Source organism: Lagenorhynchus albirostris, chromosome 1 (assembly GCF_949774975.1).
Source record: "Lagenorhynchus albirostris chromosome 1, mLagAlb1.1, whole genome shotgun sequence".
Taxonomy (NCBI): Eukaryota; Metazoa; Chordata; class Mammalia; order Artiodactyla; family Delphinidae; genus Lagenorhynchus; species Lagenorhynchus albirostris.
Genome location: NC_083095.1, coordinates 15,240,885 through 15,259,830, shown reverse-complemented (window position 1 = coordinate 15,259,830; position 18,946 = coordinate 15,240,885). Strand labels below are relative to the sequence as shown.

Genomic DNA, 18,946 nt, shown 5'->3' with positions numbered 1-18,946 from the left:
CACCTAACCTATCAAACATGATAGCCTGGCCTACCTTAAACATGCTCAGGACTTGAGCCTCTAGTTGAGCAAAATCATCTAACACAAAGCCTATTTTATAATAAAGTGTTGGATACCTCATGTTGTTTATTGAATACTATCCTGAAAGTGAAAAACATAGTGGTCGTCTCAGTACAGACAGGGTGGCTGTAAGTGAATTGATTTTTGGCCCTTGCGGCTGACTGGCAGCTGTGGCTTGCTGCGCTGCCCGGCATCACGAGAGGATTGTACCGCACGTCACTAGCTGGGGCAAGATAAAAATTCAAAATTCGAAATACGGTTTCTACTGAATTTGTATCATTTTTGCACCATCTTAAAATCGAAAAACTTTAACTTGGGGATGGCCTATATATTTGGTCTGTCCCCGCTTACTGGCATGAAGCTCCTAAAACCCTTGGGATTTCCTAAGTGATGAACAAAAGCGGGGTATCTTTTGTTATGGACCTCACCAAAGGATGGGGGCTGGTTGCCAGGAGACCCAACTATGTGATTAGGGGTTAGGAACTGGCAGTTTCACTCTCTCCTCTCCCCACCTCGGGGATGGGAGAGGGGCTAGAAGTTGAATCAGTTACCAATAGTGAAAGATTTAATCAATTATGACTATGTAAGAAGCCTCCATAAAAACCCAAAAGGTCAGGGTTTGGAGAGCTTTCAAGTTGGTGCACACGTGGTGATGCAGGCTGAGTGGTCATGGAAGTTCCTCTCCCCTCCCCATATACCTTGCCTTGTGCAGTTCTACATCTGGCAGTTCATGAGTTATATCCTTTTACAATAAACTGGTGATCCAGTAAGTAACATGTTTCTCTGAGCTCTGTAAGCCACTCTAGCAAAATAACTGAACCCGAGGAGGGGTCGTACAACCCTCTCTAATTTACAGGCAGTGGGTCAGAAGGACAGGTAACTGACTGGTGTCTGAAGTCCAGGAGGAGTTGTTGGGAACCCCAAGCTACAGCCGGTCAGAAGCATAGGTAAGAACGTGGCATCTGAAGTGGCGGTGAGGGGAGCAGTCTTGTAGGATTGAACCTTCAACCTGTGGAATCCAATCCCTTCTCTGGCAGATACTGTCAGAACTTAGTTGAATTTTTGGACACGCTGCTGGTGTTGGAGAATTGTTTGGTGGTGTGTGGGAAGCACCCCCAAACTCAACATACACACATTGGATTTGGGTCCAAAACCAAAATAACATACTTTCAGAGAATTTTTTGCTTTGACTAATTTAGTAGCAAGCCAGCCATTAACTCATGCAAAGCTTTCTATGACCAGAGGCGCATCTGCAAGAGCACTGAGCCAGGCTGCATGTGCAAGCCCACGCTAAAGTAATACACCTCGCTTCTCCAGTCATCAAAGTTTTGACTTTGACTATGATATATTAGTCTGAAGATCTCCAAAGAGGTGTAAGTGCATTGGGATACAGGAAGAAAGTATTGGATTTTAGTTAAAAATAACTATAAGTAAAAGTAAGCTTAACTAATATTTAATACACAGGATAATACATGTATGTAATTTATAAATACACTTATTGTGAGTGCATGCACGGTCAAATTTTTTAGAGCAATGTGTTTTTTTTAAACAAATGGAGACAGCTGCTTTAATCAAAACGAGTCAACTGGCAAATAAATTTAGCTGTCTACCAGAGTTGAATTAGCAGATGCAAGAAAATAAGGAGGTTTAGATACAGTGCTTAGGAGAACAGCTTCCTGTCTTTCTGCAAAGAAAGCAGCAGAGAAGAGGCAGAGGAAAAGCGGCAAGCAAGTCCATCTTTGAGTTATTATTCATCAAGTTGCGAAGGTGAGAGAATCACAGGAATAACTGTTTTCTACTGTCTGCTGCACTGTAATGCCTCAAGAAACATCTTACCTTGCCTCTGCACACAGAACGGACACAATCTGTGACTTGTCCTGTCTCAAGCCTGAAGGCGCGGCATCGCCTCAGTTCCTGATCCCACAGTTTGACTGCTCCTCCTTCTTTTGACCTAAGAAAATAACAACCCAAACCAAAAGAAGCATTTATTATTGGCTATTACAAATAATTTTTATTATAAACAAATACTAAATTATAAGCAGAACAGAAAAAGGCTCCAATCTTATATTCTTCTAAACTTTCTATGGCAATTTTTAGATATAGTGTCTCAAACATTCAGTTTAAGCAAATTTTATTTTATGAACACTTATTTTTCTGACATCAGCATAAGTTTACTTAGCACTGCCCCCTGCCCATACATCATATATCCTCTCTCATAATACTTCTTGACTGAGGAAACGTGCAAAATGGATTTTTTTTTTTTTTTGGCTGTGCATGTGGCTTGTGGGATCTTAGTTCTCCGACCAGGGGTTGAACCTGGGCCACAGAAGTGAAAGTGCCAAGTCCTATCCACTGGACCGCCAGGGAAGTCCCCAAAATGATTCTTAATGTTAAGAGGATAATGGAAATGCAAGGCTAGATAACAGGATTACAGGTGCTGTGCTACAGAATATATTTTCAGGGCCAAAAGAGCAGCACATTTCTTTCCAACCACTATTATTAAATATGCTACTGAACAGTTTAGTAGGTTACTAGTGAGTAGGAGTGTGCAAGACTAGATGAGGTGTGGAAACACGAGTGTCAGAGTAATATGCAAAAGATAAATATAGCCCATTTATGTTTTTTTCTCTTATACAGTCTTCCTTTATGTGAAAAGCAAAAGCTGCTGCATATTTGTGGTTCTTTCAGTGCTGTATAGGAATGTACTTACTTCCTGGTCACATATACATTCCATTTTAACATGCATATGAATATGCTAGTAGGAAATCAATGATAAGTATCTGGTTTCCACTGGGAGATTTGAAAACCACTCAGAAAAAGACCTCTCCTCACACATTTTGAGGTCTTGTCTTAATTTTATCTAACAAGTTTGCCTCAAGCAAAAGCAAACAAGGCAAAGTTTATTTTTAGTATCCTCTCATCCTTTTCTAATGCAGCAGTATGAATTTTATCCCTTAGTATCCAGTTTGAACCAAAAAGAAAGCAGGCAGTCGAGATGCATCCTGAGTCCAATGGCAAAGATTCCCCCATAGATCACCACCTGCTACTCAGCCAGTATTTATACAGGCAGAGAGGCATTAAGAAAATCAGTTCCTAACCTGCAAGATAGCTACCTATCCATACCTCAGAAAAATGATCACCCAGTTGGAGTTTAGACTTACCTACAATGTGAAAAACATTGGGAGGGATTTAAGACCAGAAATAAAAATCAACAAGCTGGTGCATAAAAGGCAGTAAAGGAGAAGCATATGAGGAGGAAGGTCAGAGGATAATCCATGTGGCCTAGACATAACTAACTGCAAACCAGAGGCATCACAACGCATGAATATTCAGTAAGGCTGTGAAAAGAAAGAGGACTCACGGCCTCTCCTTGCCACCAGTGACAATAAGTCCGTCTCGAAGGGTGGTGTACATGGCAAACACAGGCCCATTGTGAGCTTTGGCCACGATTCTGCACAATATGTGGTCTTTCCACACACAGACATCTCCACTGATGGTACCTGTAAACGTCAAGTTATTCTGAAAAGGAGTGGGGAAGGGGGAGATAAACTCATGAAAAGTTCAAATAGAGTTCAAACAGCAATTCTCTATGTAAGTGTGAGCCTATGTCACTTTTTTTTTTTTGGTAGTGAAACAAGTGTTTATTAGGAGGAAAAAGGGTACGTGTGGAGAGACACATGGGTGGACTCAGAGAGAGAGTCACGCTATGTCACCTTTTTGATACACAGAGCATGGGTGGCGGGAAAACAGTAGAGTCAAGAGTCAGAAAACCTGAAATCAAGGCTTAGCTTTGTTAGGGCCATTTCCTTTTCCAGGTCTTTTGTTTATTAGCTGGAATAACTTTGGTCAAGACTTTTAACCTCTATGAGTATCAACTTTTTCAGTGTAAAATGAGGGATCTCTAAATCCCTAAGGTCTCTAAGGTCCCTTCCAATTCAAATATGCTGTAATTCTAGTTTATATCACCTCTTTGGATTGCTTCCCTCTAGCTGCCCAAGAAATAACTTAAAAGTCATTAGTAACTGAGAGTAAAAAAAAAAAGAATAGGAATAGGGAGTGAAAATAACTTTTATTAGGTTTGATAAGGTATTTTGTCATGGAAAGTAAAACTATTATCTGTAGCAAAGTTGTAGTTTTTCAGAAATTGTATATGAAAATTAATATTTGCCATGATTTCTTAAAATCAAAACAGCAAAAGTTACTGCCTTTCTGCAATGAATCCAAACTAATATAAACGTGTTAAGGCACCGAAAGCTTAAGAATGACTGAGGTGCCTGAGAACTGCAGTCCTGATGCAGTTCATTTATGCAAAAGCTGGAGAAAGCAAATCCTGCGTTATGTGCTAGTTTCGTCTCATTTTAGCTTCACTTTTAGAGCAACTTGTATAAGATCCTTCACCAAAAACAATATGGAAAGAACCAATAAGAAAATAAGATTTTGGATTGTATCAAAAACAGATTTTCTTGAATCTTCCTGAGAATACTAGTTTGTAGGCTTAATTTCCCTACAATTTAATATTACTTCAAATTCTTCAGCATTTATACTTAATCTCTGTATCTTTTATTTGGAAAAAAATGATTACATTGGGTTGGCCAAAAAGTGCCTTTGGCTTTTAAGTAAAAATAAAAGACACATTTTTCATTTTCACCAAGAACTTTACTGAACAACATATTCACCTTTTTGTTCCACCACCTTCTGCCATTTTTCAGGCAACTTCATAATTTCATCTTCCCAAAATTTTTTATCTTTTTGAGCAAAGAACTGTTCCAGGTGCCTTTTACAGTCTTCCAGGGAATTGAAATTTTTCCATTAAGAGAATTTTGCAAATACCTAAATAAATGGAAATCCGAAGGTGCAATGTCTGGTGAATACGGCAGATCAATCAGAACTTCCCAGCCACACTGTAACAGTTTTTGCCTGGTCATCAAAGAAACATGTGGTCTTGTGTTATCCTGATGGAAGATTATGTGTTTTCTGTTGACTAAGTCTGGATGCTTTTTGTCGAGTGCTGCTTTCAGTTGGTCTAATGGGGAGCAGTACTTGTTGGAATTAATCATTTGGTTTTCCGGAAGGAGCTCATAATAGAGGACTCCCAATTCCACCATATACACAACATCACCTTCTTTGGATGAAGACCGGCCTTTGGTGTAGTTGGTGGTGGTTCATTTCGCTTGCCCCACGATCTCTTCCATTCCACATTATTGTACAATATCCACTTTTCATAGCCCATCACAATTTATTTAAAAAATGGAACACTGTCATTATGTTTAAGTAGAGAATCGCATGCAGAAGTACGGTCAAGGTATTTTTTCGCTTAACTTATGTGGAAGCCAAATATCAAAGCGATTCAAGCTGGTGCAAATGATTTTCAACAGTTGATTTGGATATTTTCAGTAGTCGGCTATCTTCCTCATGGTATAACGTTGATTGTTCTCAATTAATGTCTTGATTTGATCGCTATCAACTTCAACTGGTCTACCCGACCGTGGAGCACTGTCCAGCGAGAAATCTCCAGCACAAAACTTCACAAACCACTTTTGACACGTTCGATCAGTCACAGCACCTTCTCCATACACTGCACAAATCTTTTTTTTGCATTTCAGTTGCGTTTTTACCTTTCTTGAAATAATAAAGCATAATAGGCCAAAAATGTGGCTTTTTTCTTCCATCTTCAATATTAAAATGGCTGCACATAAATTCACCAATTTTGATTCTTTTTTTAAATGCACACATGTGACAGCTGTCACATACAATCTAACAAAATTGTTTCTAATGACGTTAAAGACATCTAAGTGCTACTAGAGCCATCTTACAGGAAAAACTGAACGAACCTTTTGGCCAACTCAATACTTGTCACATAGGAGCATCTTTAATTCACGCCTTATCTGCGATTGGAATGTAAAAACTAACATTTTACTTCGCCTGCTCTTTTCATAGCCCCTAGCATAGAGGATGCTCAAAAAGGCTTAAACTGAACATCAACCCATTTTGTTATATAACAAAACATTCGCACTGATTGCACTGTTGCTTCAAACATAAAAAGTCAATTATGACTAATATTCTTTTTTTATGAAAATACTGAGGTTTTTATTTAAGCAAAAGAAAAATGAACATGCAATAGTACCACTCTTTTACTTATAATTTCTAAAGGCTCCTCACATATGACTAACAGTCTAATCTTCAAGTTTATTTTCTATTGGGAATGGGTAATTGACTAAATAAGGAATTTTATACACAAAGATTAGTTAACGTACATGGGCATATTAAATGTATGCAAACACTTGAATGCATAAGCTTTTCTTCTGGAAAGAATTACTGGTCTTGTATTAAGAATCTCCACAATATTTAACTGAAGTTTGACATGGCACAACCAGCACTTTCAATGGTCTCAAAAATGTAAGTGTTCTTTAAGAATCTAGAATTATAATTTTCTTCCTTCGGGTATTACATACCCACATAAACACTTTAGTAAGAAAACCGACTTAGTTTTTTGATGCACCAAAGGATTTAAAAAGCCTGGCCAGGGCAAGGTATTAAAGGAAAGAGATGTGTCTTGTAAACCACAAGCCCAGGTGGAATGGGGGAGGGGAGGGGAGGAAATGGCTCTTGAACACTCTTTCTAGTAAACTAGACCAGGAACTGAGCTCGCCTTCTTCCCTTTAATGAGAGACACTGGCCAAGAGCACTTCCAACTACATAATAAGCAGTGAGTTAAGATGATAGGAAGCAAAGGAAATCCTAAACCAAGTACCACCTTAAATACTAGAAAAATCACGTTTCATGATTTATCTTTCTCCTATTCTGACAAATTATTATTAGGACCTAGGAGATTCAGGGTGACAGTTATAAAATTAATGAAGGTTTTTGAGAATGGCAGTGGCCCAAGGACTCAGATGTTTTATAATCCTTCTCCCTCGTTAATTCTCTTTCCCAGTCCCTGATTTCTGAAAGTATCAGAATTTGAAAGCTGAAATATATGCATGACCAGGACATATGTAAGGATTAGGGGACTAGAGTGCCATATAAACAACATTCATGTGGTTCATCTATCTAAGGCAAGAAAATTCAAACTCGTCCAATTTGGGTAATTCACAGTTACACTACCACATGCATTTTAAGAGACATACTGCACCAAATGCAACAGCAAGCATGGTCTGCATCCGGGCATCTTGCAGTGTGCTCAGTAGCCCTTTTTTGCTAAGAAGAGCTCTTCCTGCCAATGTCCAGAACTTAACATGCTTTACTCCCACAGAGACAAACTGGGAATCTGAATCTGGTCGGAATTCTGCCACAAAAATACGTTGGTTGTGACCAGCTCTGCTGGCAATTTTGGCACCTGATAAAAAAGATACAACAAAATTTTCTAGGTTAGTATAAGAACTAAGCTAATTTTTACAGGATCAAACAGTTATTGAAAATATATAGTTCAAAAAATAAATGCTTATAAAAAGAGAGAGCAGGGAATTCCCTGGCGGTCCAGTGGTTAGACTCAGCGCTTTCACTGCTGAGGGCCCCCTGATCGGGGAACTAAGATTCCACAACTTGCGCCGGCATGGCCCCCCAAAAAAGGGAGAGGGCATGTCCCTTGCACTGCTACCTAGCAATCACATGACATACAATTAATAGTGTAGAGGCTCCTTTTTACATATTTTTGCAAGTGATGTGTGATTTATGGAAAGCTTTATTATAATTTAAGGGGCATTTTAGAAACCATATCTTATTTTTTTCTGTGTAGCTCTATGAATTTCACTTTTTTATAATGGCTATGTAACTGAAAAGTTTTGTCCGAAATGTGTTAAAGTAATATTACCCTATTGCCCTTCCATTATCACTTAACAATATAATTCACCGCATTCTCAAGTAAGATCCTCTATAACCAAATAATAATTAGCAAGACACTTACATGCATAGTTTCTTACTGAAAGAACAGTGAATCATTTATAATATTAATAACTTTCATTAGTTTATACTTTGTTTACAATTTCACTGGGTTTTGAAAGTAGAACATACCTACAACTGTGTATGGGTATTGAGTAAGGCTTAATAGTGAATAATGGTTTCAATCACCAAGTTAACACAAATATGAAATAGAAAATTCCTATCACCCCATTTTTATTTTTTAAAATTACAAAGAAAAAAATTCCTACCTTCCTGCCATCTCCAAATGGTAATTGTATGTTCTGGGTCTAGCCCCACAGATAGCAAGAGTTTTCCAGTAGCACTGAAACTAACTGAACACACTCCCTTTGAATGGTAGCATCTTAGTATAGATAAAGTCTGCTTGTTCACTGCATCCCAGATGTGGATAGAAGGAGCTGTAGCTAAACAAAGATAAAATCCCAAAGTTGTAATACACCTATTACAAATGTTTCCATTTCTAAGGCTGATGCATACTCATCTCTGAAACACAAGAGAAATATGTACCAAAGAAAGACTGTACTTAATAAAAAATAGCTCAAAACTAAGACTGAATTAAAAAGAAAGAAAGAAAAGGGAAGAGAAAGGAAAGGAAGGGAGAAAAATACAGACTACTTCCTCAGGCTATAGTCCAACTTGCACTTTTGAGAAAATAGCATTTAGACAAGCAAATTAGGTAATCATAACTTTAAACAACTTTTCAAAAAATAATGTATGTTTTAGATACACGTTAAATCTTTATATAATTATGTGGAGAAATATAAAAACATTATACACTTATGAAATACCAGGATATATTTATTACCTATTTATATGAAGGAGAGAGAGAAAGTGAATACAAATTGAGAAAGGCAGTAGGTAGGAAACCATGTGAATAGATCACAAAGGAAATCTTCAACTGCATAGGCATATATCTGGTAAAAAACTAAGTTCATATCACTTTATAAGACAGTAGTTTTGTTTTTTTTAAACAGGATTTCATGGAAGAAATTAAACTGCTAATCTTTTTAAAAAATTATATTTGTTGTTTTTTTTTTTTTTAGATTTTTAAATTTATCTTGTCCAGCCTTTTTCTACTGCTTAAAATGTCTTCCCAGTTCTCTGTATTTCCTAGGTTAAAAAACCATAGCTTTGGACTGTCCTTTTTTCAAGAACTGCACCCTATAAAAAGGAATAGGTAAGTTCATTCAGCAGCTAATTCAGTCTCAGAACATAAGTACTTTTAGTAAAATAATCAAAATATGGAAGAGCATTTGCTTCAAATTATAAATGTGATTATAAATTTAATCTCTCCAATGATGGACTCTGCACTTAGCACGAATCCACACTCCTCTCCATGATCGGCAAAGCCCTACATGACTGACTCCTGCCCCTCTCTAGGTTCATCTCAGAGGCCTTACTGCAGTCACACGGACCTTCCTGTTTCTTGATTCAGCTTTAGGGCCTCCCCAGGAGGGAGTTAACAGACACAGGACTGAGGTTACTATCACTAGAATGGCCAGCTTGCTAGTGTATGAGAACTTGACTTTTGAAATGTTCCCTATGTTGATAAGGTTATTTTGTCCACGGGGGGCACTGAATACCTGCTTTCTTCTGTGACTATGGTATTTTAGTAGTTGTGGCTTTGTGTCTATGTGACCAGCCCCCAGTAAAAACCTTGGTCTCAGAGTCCTCAGTGGGTTTCCCTGGGCAGAAACACTGCACCTGCATTGATATATCTGGCTGCTGGTAGAAGAAGCAGGTTCTGTGTGACCCCTGGAAGAGTGTGTTTTGTTTTTTTGCGGTACGCGGGCCTCTCACTGTTGTGGCCTCTCCCGTTGCGGAGCACAGGCTCCGGACGCGCAGGCTCAGTGGCCATGACTCACAGGCCCAGCCGCTCCGCGGCATGTGGGATCTTCCCGGACCGGGGCACGAACCCGTGTCCCCTGCATCGGCAGGCGGACTCTCAACCACTGCGCCACCAGGGAAGCCCTGGAGGAGTGTTTCGGAAGAGACATAGAAAGCCTGTGCCTCTATCCTCTAGGCTCCACCTGATGTGTCTTTTTCCCTTGCTGATAATTGTAATAAACTACTGCACCGTAACTATCTCTGGGTCCTGTGATTCCTTCTAGTGAATCACTGAATGTGTAGGTGGTCGTAGGATTCCCAAACCAGGCCTCAGCCTACAGCCCCCAGGTCACCCTTCAGGTATCACTGTTTTGTATCATTCTTGGCCTAGCTAAATGTTACCACCTCTGAAAAAACACTGTTTTGTGGCCATCGCCCTATTTGTTGTTTTTATCACATTTATCACCATCTTAGATCATGTTATTTAGGAAAAAAAGTACTTATTTATTGCCTGTCTCCCTCTAAAGCAGAAGTCAGCAAACTTCCACTGTAAAGGGTCAGATAAGAGACAAAATTGAAGGTATTATGCAGGTACTTGTGTAATAAAACAAATTTTCACAAAATTTTTATTGATGAAATTCATTGAGTGAAATTTTTTATAATATAGATCTACTAATGAGAATGAAATTTTTGGGGGGGATAATTCACTTAAGTAGGGTTCAAAATCAGAGTTCTTTATTTTTTAAAAAAAATTACAAATGTTCATCTGATAATGATCTATAATAATTTTCAACTTTGAAAATGTCTCACACAGATAGGTACTGTCAAATATGAATATCATCCAAAAGCATATGATTTTTTTTTTTTTCTTTTGCGGTACGCAGGCCTCTCACTGTTGTGGCCTCTCCCATTGCGGAGCACAGGCTCCGGACGTGCAGGCTCAGCGGCCATGGCTCATGGGCCTAGCCGCTCCGCGGCATGTGGGATCTTCCCGGACCAGGGCACGAACCCATGTCCCCTGCATCGGCAGGCGGACTCTCAACCACTGTGCCACCAGGGAAGCCCCAAAAGCATATGATTTTAATTGAGCATATTAATCACTTGGAAGGCATTCAGAAAATTCTATTAGAGTCTTATCTTGATATTTGCATTTTAGCATGTATTACATTGCAGAATAATAACTTTAAATTGAAGGTTAGGTGGAAGTTCCTCAATTGTACAGTTAAACAGATTTTTTAAATATGGAAATTTTCTCTACGCTTGTATCAAGATCTAAAAAATGCTGCTGGAACTGTAACTTGAGCCCAGAAAATACATTTGCTGCAAATTTGTGTGGGAATGGGAATCTCAGTTCTCATCTTAATTTTTGACAGTATGAGAAGCATATAGTGAAGTTTGGTGTTACTTGTGATTCAAAGATTAGTTGCCATCAAATGACTTTCCTGCAGTATAAGTTTCACATATAAGCACTGTAACTGAAATTGCAGGTTGTAATTGTAATTTCCCTGTTATTTCAGGTTGAATCATTAAGAAACATTATCAAGTATGCAGCAAAAACTAATTTCCAAAGCCACTGAGTTTTCCATAACAGAGACTGAGGGCAGTTCTTCTCACTCAGAAAAACTTCAGTCCTGGCTCTGAGCTACAGAAATTGCCAAAAAAACAAAAAAACCCAAAATGTTACCACTGCTAAACCACTGAACTGCTGTGGGGATAGGGCAAGTCAGGACTTTCACCTTCTATTTCTAACATAAATTAACAGAACTGATGATGGTTAAGTCTATGAGAGCAAACAAAATTAACTGTTGACTCTAAATAACAAAATATTGAAGTTCAATTACACATGATAGATTGAAATATTTTCCACAAACCACCTGCTGACAAAGAACACAATGAATAGCCATAAATGCCTTAAATGATTATAGAGGCAAACTTCAGTCACTTAAAAGTCTGCACTGATTCCTCAAATAAACAACTGGCAACATTTGTCACCCCATCAAGAGCCAAGGGAAACCATTAAAAATCATCTGCCTTTTTTTGGCTTTGTTTTTAGTGACTACTGATGTTGTTCCCAATGTCCTCAGTTCTTTTAGCAATGGTTTTTGCCAAAAAGCTAAGAGTTTTAAGTTTATTTTCTCTGGACACTTGTTCGTTGTAATCAAACATGATTTAATTAACTCACAGTAATAAACAGCTTTTCTTGATTAGCTAACAAATGAGTCATTCAGAACCTTAGGTTGTAGCCACATTTTATTTTATTTTATTTTTTGAAGAAATTCTGTTGTGATGAGATATTGTCTTAAAGTTTCTAATTTTTTCTGATTTTTGCTTTCCTGTGAACTGGGAATACTGTGATAAAGTTTAGTGTGAAAATGTTGACATATATTGTATTCTTTCAGCACAGCTATAGTATCATTGCATAATAAACACAATGTTTTACCAACTAATTTCATAACAACATAATCCACACTTCACTGTGCCTTTTGAGTTTGACATTTGAAGTCTATTTTCCTTTCCTCTCTCTTGTTTTGACATGATAGATATACCCTGGTTAAAAACCAAAAAAATGGCAGCAATGTGGATGGACCTAGAGAGTAGCATATTTAGTGAAGTAAGTCAGAGAAAGACAAATACGGTATGACATGACCTATATGTAGAATCTAAAAAACAATACAAACAAATGTATATGTAAAACAGAAACAGACTCACAGACATAGAAAACAAACCAGTGGTTACCTAAGGAGACAGGAAAGAGGGGAGGGGCAAATTAGGGGTATGAGATTAAGAGATGCAAACTGCTTTGTATAAAATAGGTAAGGATATACTGTATAGCACAGGGTAATTATAGCCATTATCTTGTAATAACTTTTAGTGGAGTATAAGCTGTAAAAAATATGAATCACAATGTTGTACACCTGAAACTAATATGTACATCAACTATACTTCAATAACAAAAAAATGTTGTGGAATAGCAATACACGTAGCACTCAAAACCTGTCAAGTTTTAAAAGAGAATCACTGCAATTTGCAGTGTGCTAAGCAGCAGTGGAAAGCAATGAGAGTGTTGTAAACAGTCTCTGTTGCAACTACTCAACACTGCCATTAAAGCACAAAAGCTGCCATAGACGATATGTAACTGAATGAGCATGGCTGTGTCCAATAAAACTTTATGGATACCGAAATCTGAATTTCATATACTTTTCATGTTTTGTGAAATTTTATTCTTCTCGTGTTATTTTCCAACTACTTAAATTAATAAAAAACTATACTCAATCATGGGCTGTACAAAAACACGTGCTGGACCAGATTTGGGCCAAGGGCTGTAGTTTGCTAACCCCTGCTCTTGAGTGTAGACCAAGAGAGCAAGGACCTTGCCTGTTGTGTTGAATAAATTTGTAGTTAAATAGTCAAATCACAAAATCATGCTTTACCCTGGAGGAGGGGAGGGAAATGGATACAAATCATATAAATTGGTATAAATCAAATAAATGTTTTCTTATCAAACTGCTAATTCTTACTATATTATGTAAACTGAAATACAGTTGAAAAAGCCTATTTATTATAATATCTAAAAACAACAGGCATGCATTGTTCATCTAACAGCTTTTTAACTTCACAAAGCCACGGTCAAAATCAATAATAGGGCTTCCCTGGTGGCACAGTGGTTGAGAGTCCGCCTGCCGATGCAGGGGACATGGGTTCGTGCCCCAGTCTGGGAGGATCCCGCATGCCGCGGAGCGGCTGGGCCCGTGAGCCATGGCCACTGAGCCTGTACGTCCAGAGCCTGTGCTCCGCAACGGGAGAGGCCACAACAGTGAGAGGCCCGCGTACCGCAAAAAAAAAAAAAAAAAAAAAAAAATCAATAATAAAAAGTTATTTTCAAATCTTTAAATGCTCTGTTGATCTAGTATGTGCAATAATTAAGATGGTTACATAAAAATAATAAATTTTTAAAAATTTTATTTCTAGGCAATACAATTTATTGATTCATATTTAAGATCAAGTTTTAGCCCCACCTTTATTCTTACCAGCTATGTGATATTGGCAAGTTAATATCTACTATGAAGAATTCTTGTGATGACTTACAACAATGCTGGGCACACTAAGAAGGTCAAAATATATTACCTTTTTTTTAAAAAAAACTTATTATTGCAGATAGGGCTCAGCATCATGACATTAAAATGCTGTATTCTTAATTTAAAAGAAATCCAAAATAGGTTCAAGTATCTTATTACTCTATAAAAATTTGGGCTATCATTACTTAACAATATGACTAAAATAGAAAATGATTAATTTCCTTACCTGACATGTCTGCTGAATCACCTATAATGGAAATATAGCAGAATAATAATTATCCATAAATACTATAAGCAAAATTTGTAAAAACTCAATTATCATAAAATGATGATTTTAAGTAATTTAAATAATTGTTATATAAAAATTAATTTTATTATGCAAAACTGAGTACACTGTAAGTAAAGCCACTAATTTCAATTATATATGCATATTAACATTCTATGCATATGACCTTTCAATCTTTGGATCAATATTTTCTTTATATATAGTGAGTCACATGAAATTTTAAATATAACAACTTAAAATAATATTGATATGGTTTAAAATTGATATGACTTTATTTTGGTTTAAAAAATGCCCTGTTAACAGATCCTTTGGGCTTTAATGGATCTCTACATGCAGGGAAGAATTAGATCTAAACCTTCTGAGAGAAATGATGGCAAAAGTTAGCATGTAACTCAAGAAAAAAAAAAAGCTCTTAATTCAGGTCACAAATTAACCCCTTTCTTATTTTTTTTAATTAAACATTTTCTGTATGAGTAAAAGATTACCAAAAAAGAAAACACGAAACTCATTATATTTGCAGTGGAAATATTTATTAACCACAATTGCAGAAGCAATAGTCTATTGCAAGAAAGAAAGCAGAAAAATTTAGCAATCTTTTCAAAATAGATGATTGTTCTGTGCTTTGGTAGAGCTTTATATCCCTATGAAATAATTATTTCAATGACATATGTAGACCTATCGTATCCTGACCTGGAATACGAGAGAAAAGGTAATGAAGTACTTGACTCTGCTGAACAGACCAGTCAGGATATACCACTTTTAGTTTTGAACATGCTCTGATAACAACCAAATGATGAGAGGACTTGAAACTATGTCACATGAAGAATGGTTTAAAGACTGAGGGTGTTTGGTTTTGGCGATCAGGCTTATCCCAGAATATCTGCAGGGCCTGGGACAATTAAGAGTACAGATAAAGATCTAAACATCACAGGTCTAAATATTCTGGGTGCCCCAAAATGAGGACCAGTGAATTGCAATGAAAGAGAAATAAATTTTGGTTCTATATGAAGAAGCACTTTATAACAGAGCTTCCTGGGCTTCCCTCGTGGTGCAGTGGTTAAGAATCTGCCTGCCAATGCAGGGGACATGGGTTCGAACCGTGGTCTGGGAATATCCCACATGCCATGGAAAAACTAAGCCCATGTGCCACAACTACTGAGCCTGCACTCTAGAGCCCACAAGCCACAACTACTGAGTCCATGTGCCACAACTACTGAAGCACGCATGCTTAGAACCCACACACTGCAACGAAGAGCAGCCCCTGCTCGCCACTCGAGAAAGTGGCGCAACTTGAGAAAGCCTGCGTGCAGCAACGAAGACCCAACACAGCCAAAAAAAATAAATAAAATAAATAAGTTTATTTAAAAAAACAAACAAACAGAGCTTCCTAAGGAGAGGTTAGGTTACTCTGTTAGGCATCAAGTGATAATGGGGTTCAAGCACGTGTAGGAGGATCCTTAATCAAATATGTAAAAAAGGAAATTCAAACATCTAATGATGGACAGCTAATGATGGATAAAATGATATATTTGGCTCTGAGATTCCAAGAAAAAAGTTTGAATGTAACTGGCTAAAATACCACAAAAGCAAATATTTCAGTTCCTCTATGATTTATATGACTTTTTAACAAAGAGAACCATATGCATTTTAGAAAGTGTTTTCGTGCTTTGTGGGTTTTAAACAAGCCTGGCATGCAAAGTACCTACTGATTCAATTTTCTTTAGGTTCAGAAGAGAAAAAGTCTCTTACTCTTTGATCTTCTCTTGAGTCTTTCTTACACTTAATTAGGCATCAGTAAAGATTTTTATGTCTTATGGAATGGTACAAGTAGGGCAAGGCACAGAACTACATACATGATCTAAAATCCATCTCTGTACTGGCTGAACTTTGACTTGGAAGGAGAAAGAGGGGGAGATAATTAGCCATTCCACATTCTCTATAGTGTTGCCTTTCAACAAAAGGGAAAGAATACAAATATCAAATCATGCATTTGAAACTAACATAATATTTTATGTCAATTATATCTCAATTTTAAAAAAGGAAAGAAGTAGAGGTCAAATTTTATGAAAGATTAATTTGTGACATTTCTTAATCAAAAGAGAAAACTATAGCCCTAATATGTTAAACAAAGTTGCTTTTTTTTTTGCGGTACGCAGGGCTCTCACTGTTGTGGCCTCTCCCGTTGCGGAGCACAGGCTCCGGACTCGCAGGCTCAGCGGCCATGGCTCAAGGGCCCAGGCGCTCTGCGGCATGTGGGATCTTCCCGGACCAGGGCACGAACCCGCGTCCCCTGCATCGGCAGGCGGACTCCCAACCACTGCGCCACCAGGGAAGCCCCCAAAGTTGCTTTTTTAAAGGGAGAAAAGGGGAAAGAAAAGGAGAAGGAGCAAAGCTGGGAAATGGAAGAACCATGCCTTCTAGGATTCCATTCATAGAATGTAAATTCCACTAACAGAGATTTTGTCTTTTTGTAAGCTGCTTATACCCCGAGCACCAAGAACAATACCTAGCACGTGGCAGATACTCAGTAAATTTGTTGAATAAATGAACTTAATAAAAATTAACTGATCAATAACTATATGCCAAGAGGCACTAAACATGATGCTTTCATGACCAAAATGGTAACTTGGTCTCTTATTCCTCATGCAAAGTGAAAAGAAGACTTCAATTTCAAAAACTTAGTGTGAAAATGGGCTAGATCTACGTATTTATATTCAAAGATTAGAAAGGCTGGATCAAGAGGCAGAATAGAAGGATGTGGAGCTCACCTTCTCCTACAAATACATCAGAACTACATCTACATGTGGAACCCTTCTCACAGAATACCTGCTGAACACCAGCAGATCTCATAAAACCAAAGTTACAAGAAAGATCACCACGTAACCAGGTAGGATGAAAGAAAAAAAAAAAAAAAAAAGAATCAGGACAGGACCTGTGCCCTGGCAGAGAGCTATGAAAGAGGAAAGATTCCCTCACCCTGGGAAGTCTCTTCACTGGTGGTGAGATCAGCTGGGACAGAAAGGGAGCTTCAGAGGCTCAGAGAAGAGTAGAGCAGCCGGTTTACAGCAGGCAGAACAGATAGAGACCAATACAGAGGGTCCTGGCCACCTCCCTGCCCTCCCCAGCCTAAGATGTGCATCTGCTGGTGTGTGCGGGGGTGCTGGGCACTGAAACTTGGGTTTCAGAGGACAGATCTGGGGAGAGGACTGGCATTGGTTGTGTGGAGACAGCCTGAAGGGGCTGAAGTGTGGTCCAAGCCACAATCAGGGGTGTGCGCAGGAAGGAGCTTGGGTCTGCCACTGAAGTCCCATTGTTAATGCTCGAGGGGAGGGGCAGGGCCCCTGCCATAGCAGCCTCCCCTTCTTGGAGTGCTCGTGGTGGTGCAGCTCTGCCTCTTTGAGCTCTGGGAGAGTGTAAGCACCAGAGGATTGTCCATACTTGGAGGCAGGGCTGAAATCCAAACCGATCCCCAAGGGCCGTGTGACTTTGGAAGCAGGGCTGAAATCTGAGTGTCCCAGAGGTTGTAGGATCTGTGAATTTAGGCACTTTGTAAACTCAGTGCCCGTGGGACATCCGAGCAGATTACTGGTGATCTTGTGGATGGGGCGGGTCCAGCGATAGTGGCTGTGGGCTTTTCCACAGTCTGGGCTGACTCAGTAGCTCTACAATGGGTCCAGGTGCAAGACTTTGGCAGTCCCGGTACCTGATCTCAGCAGTTCTGCACCAAGGGATCTGCGCTAGTGGCTTTGTGAGCACAGCACCTGAGGGACACCCAGGACAACTGCCTGAATTCCCACAGTTGAGGTGGGGCCGAGGGCAGTGCCAAGTGTACTTTGTGAATCCACACAACGGGTGACAGGCAACATCACAGAGCGCACTTCCTGGTGGACAGCTCCTACAAAGCAATACTCAGTGGCTCCTCTCCCTGCTCCAGCCCTGCCTACCTCACACCGCAGTTCAGAAACGGATCTGGGGGTGTCTACTCCAACAAGTGGGGAGCAGACTTTGCCCCCAACAGGGCTGTGACAAGCACAGACCAAAGAGGAGGGCCCATTCAACATCCAGTGCAGGCTCTGGTCACCACAACAACAATTACACCCCCTATCAAGGGGATAATGGTCAACACACACTGAGGAAAGATGTGGCAGGTATCCATACTAAAAACAGCCCTCGCACTAAAAATATTAGACTCATGGAGCATACACAGGGACAATTCCACATAAAAAGAGCCCTTCAGGACCACAGTAGATAGCTGTTTCTCTTAAATTCATAAAGCCAGAGAAATATGAGTAAAATGAAGAAGCAGAGGAACCACTCCTGATTTAAAGATCAAGAGAATTCCCCTGAAAGAACAAAGAATGAAGCAGACCTCTCCAGTTTACTAGACCCTGAGTTCAAGAAGGAAATAATGAAAATACTGAAGGAATGAAGAAGGGCTATTGATAGAAATGCAGATTACTATAAAAAGCAATTAGAAACTATAAAGAGGAGCCGATTAAAATTAGAAAACTCATTTGCCAAGACAAAAGCTGAGCTAAAGGCAATAAATAGCAAACTGGATAATGCAGAAGAATAAATAAGTGATCTGGAAGACAGAATAATGGAAATCATCCAATCAGATCAGCAGACAGAAAGACAAATGAAAGAAACAATGAAAGCAATATACAAGACCTATGGGATAATATAAAGCATCCCAATCTATGCATAAGAGGGATCCCAAGAAGGAGAAGAAAAAGGGATTGAAAATATATTTGAAGAAATTATGGTTGAAAATTTTAGA

At 38.7% G+C, this 18,946-nt stretch overlaps 1 protein-coding gene across 4 annotated transcripts in view; it reads right to left on the bottom strand.

Moving 5' to 3' along the window:
• Positions 1-18,946, bottom strand: part of EML5 (EMAP like 5) — a 164,196-nt gene that overhangs the window by 8,015 nt on the left and 137,235 nt on the right. For 3 of the 4 annotated variants that reach the window (XM_060122842.1, XM_060122761.1, XM_060122683.1), the window contains 5 exons: positions 14,107-14,127; positions 8,208-8,381; positions 7,188-7,396; positions 3,422-3,579; positions 1,897-2,011 (listed from right to left, as the gene is read on the bottom strand). In XM_060122842.1, the coding sequence (XP_059978825.1) occupies positions 1,897-2,011; positions 3,422-3,579; positions 7,188-7,396; positions 8,208-8,381; positions 14,107-14,127 (677 nt within the window). The remainder of the gene's footprint in view (positions 1-1,896; positions 2,012-3,421; positions 3,580-7,187; positions 7,397-8,207; positions 8,382-14,106; positions 14,128-18,946) is intronic. The other variant, XM_060122921.1, reaches the window with a different exon arrangement.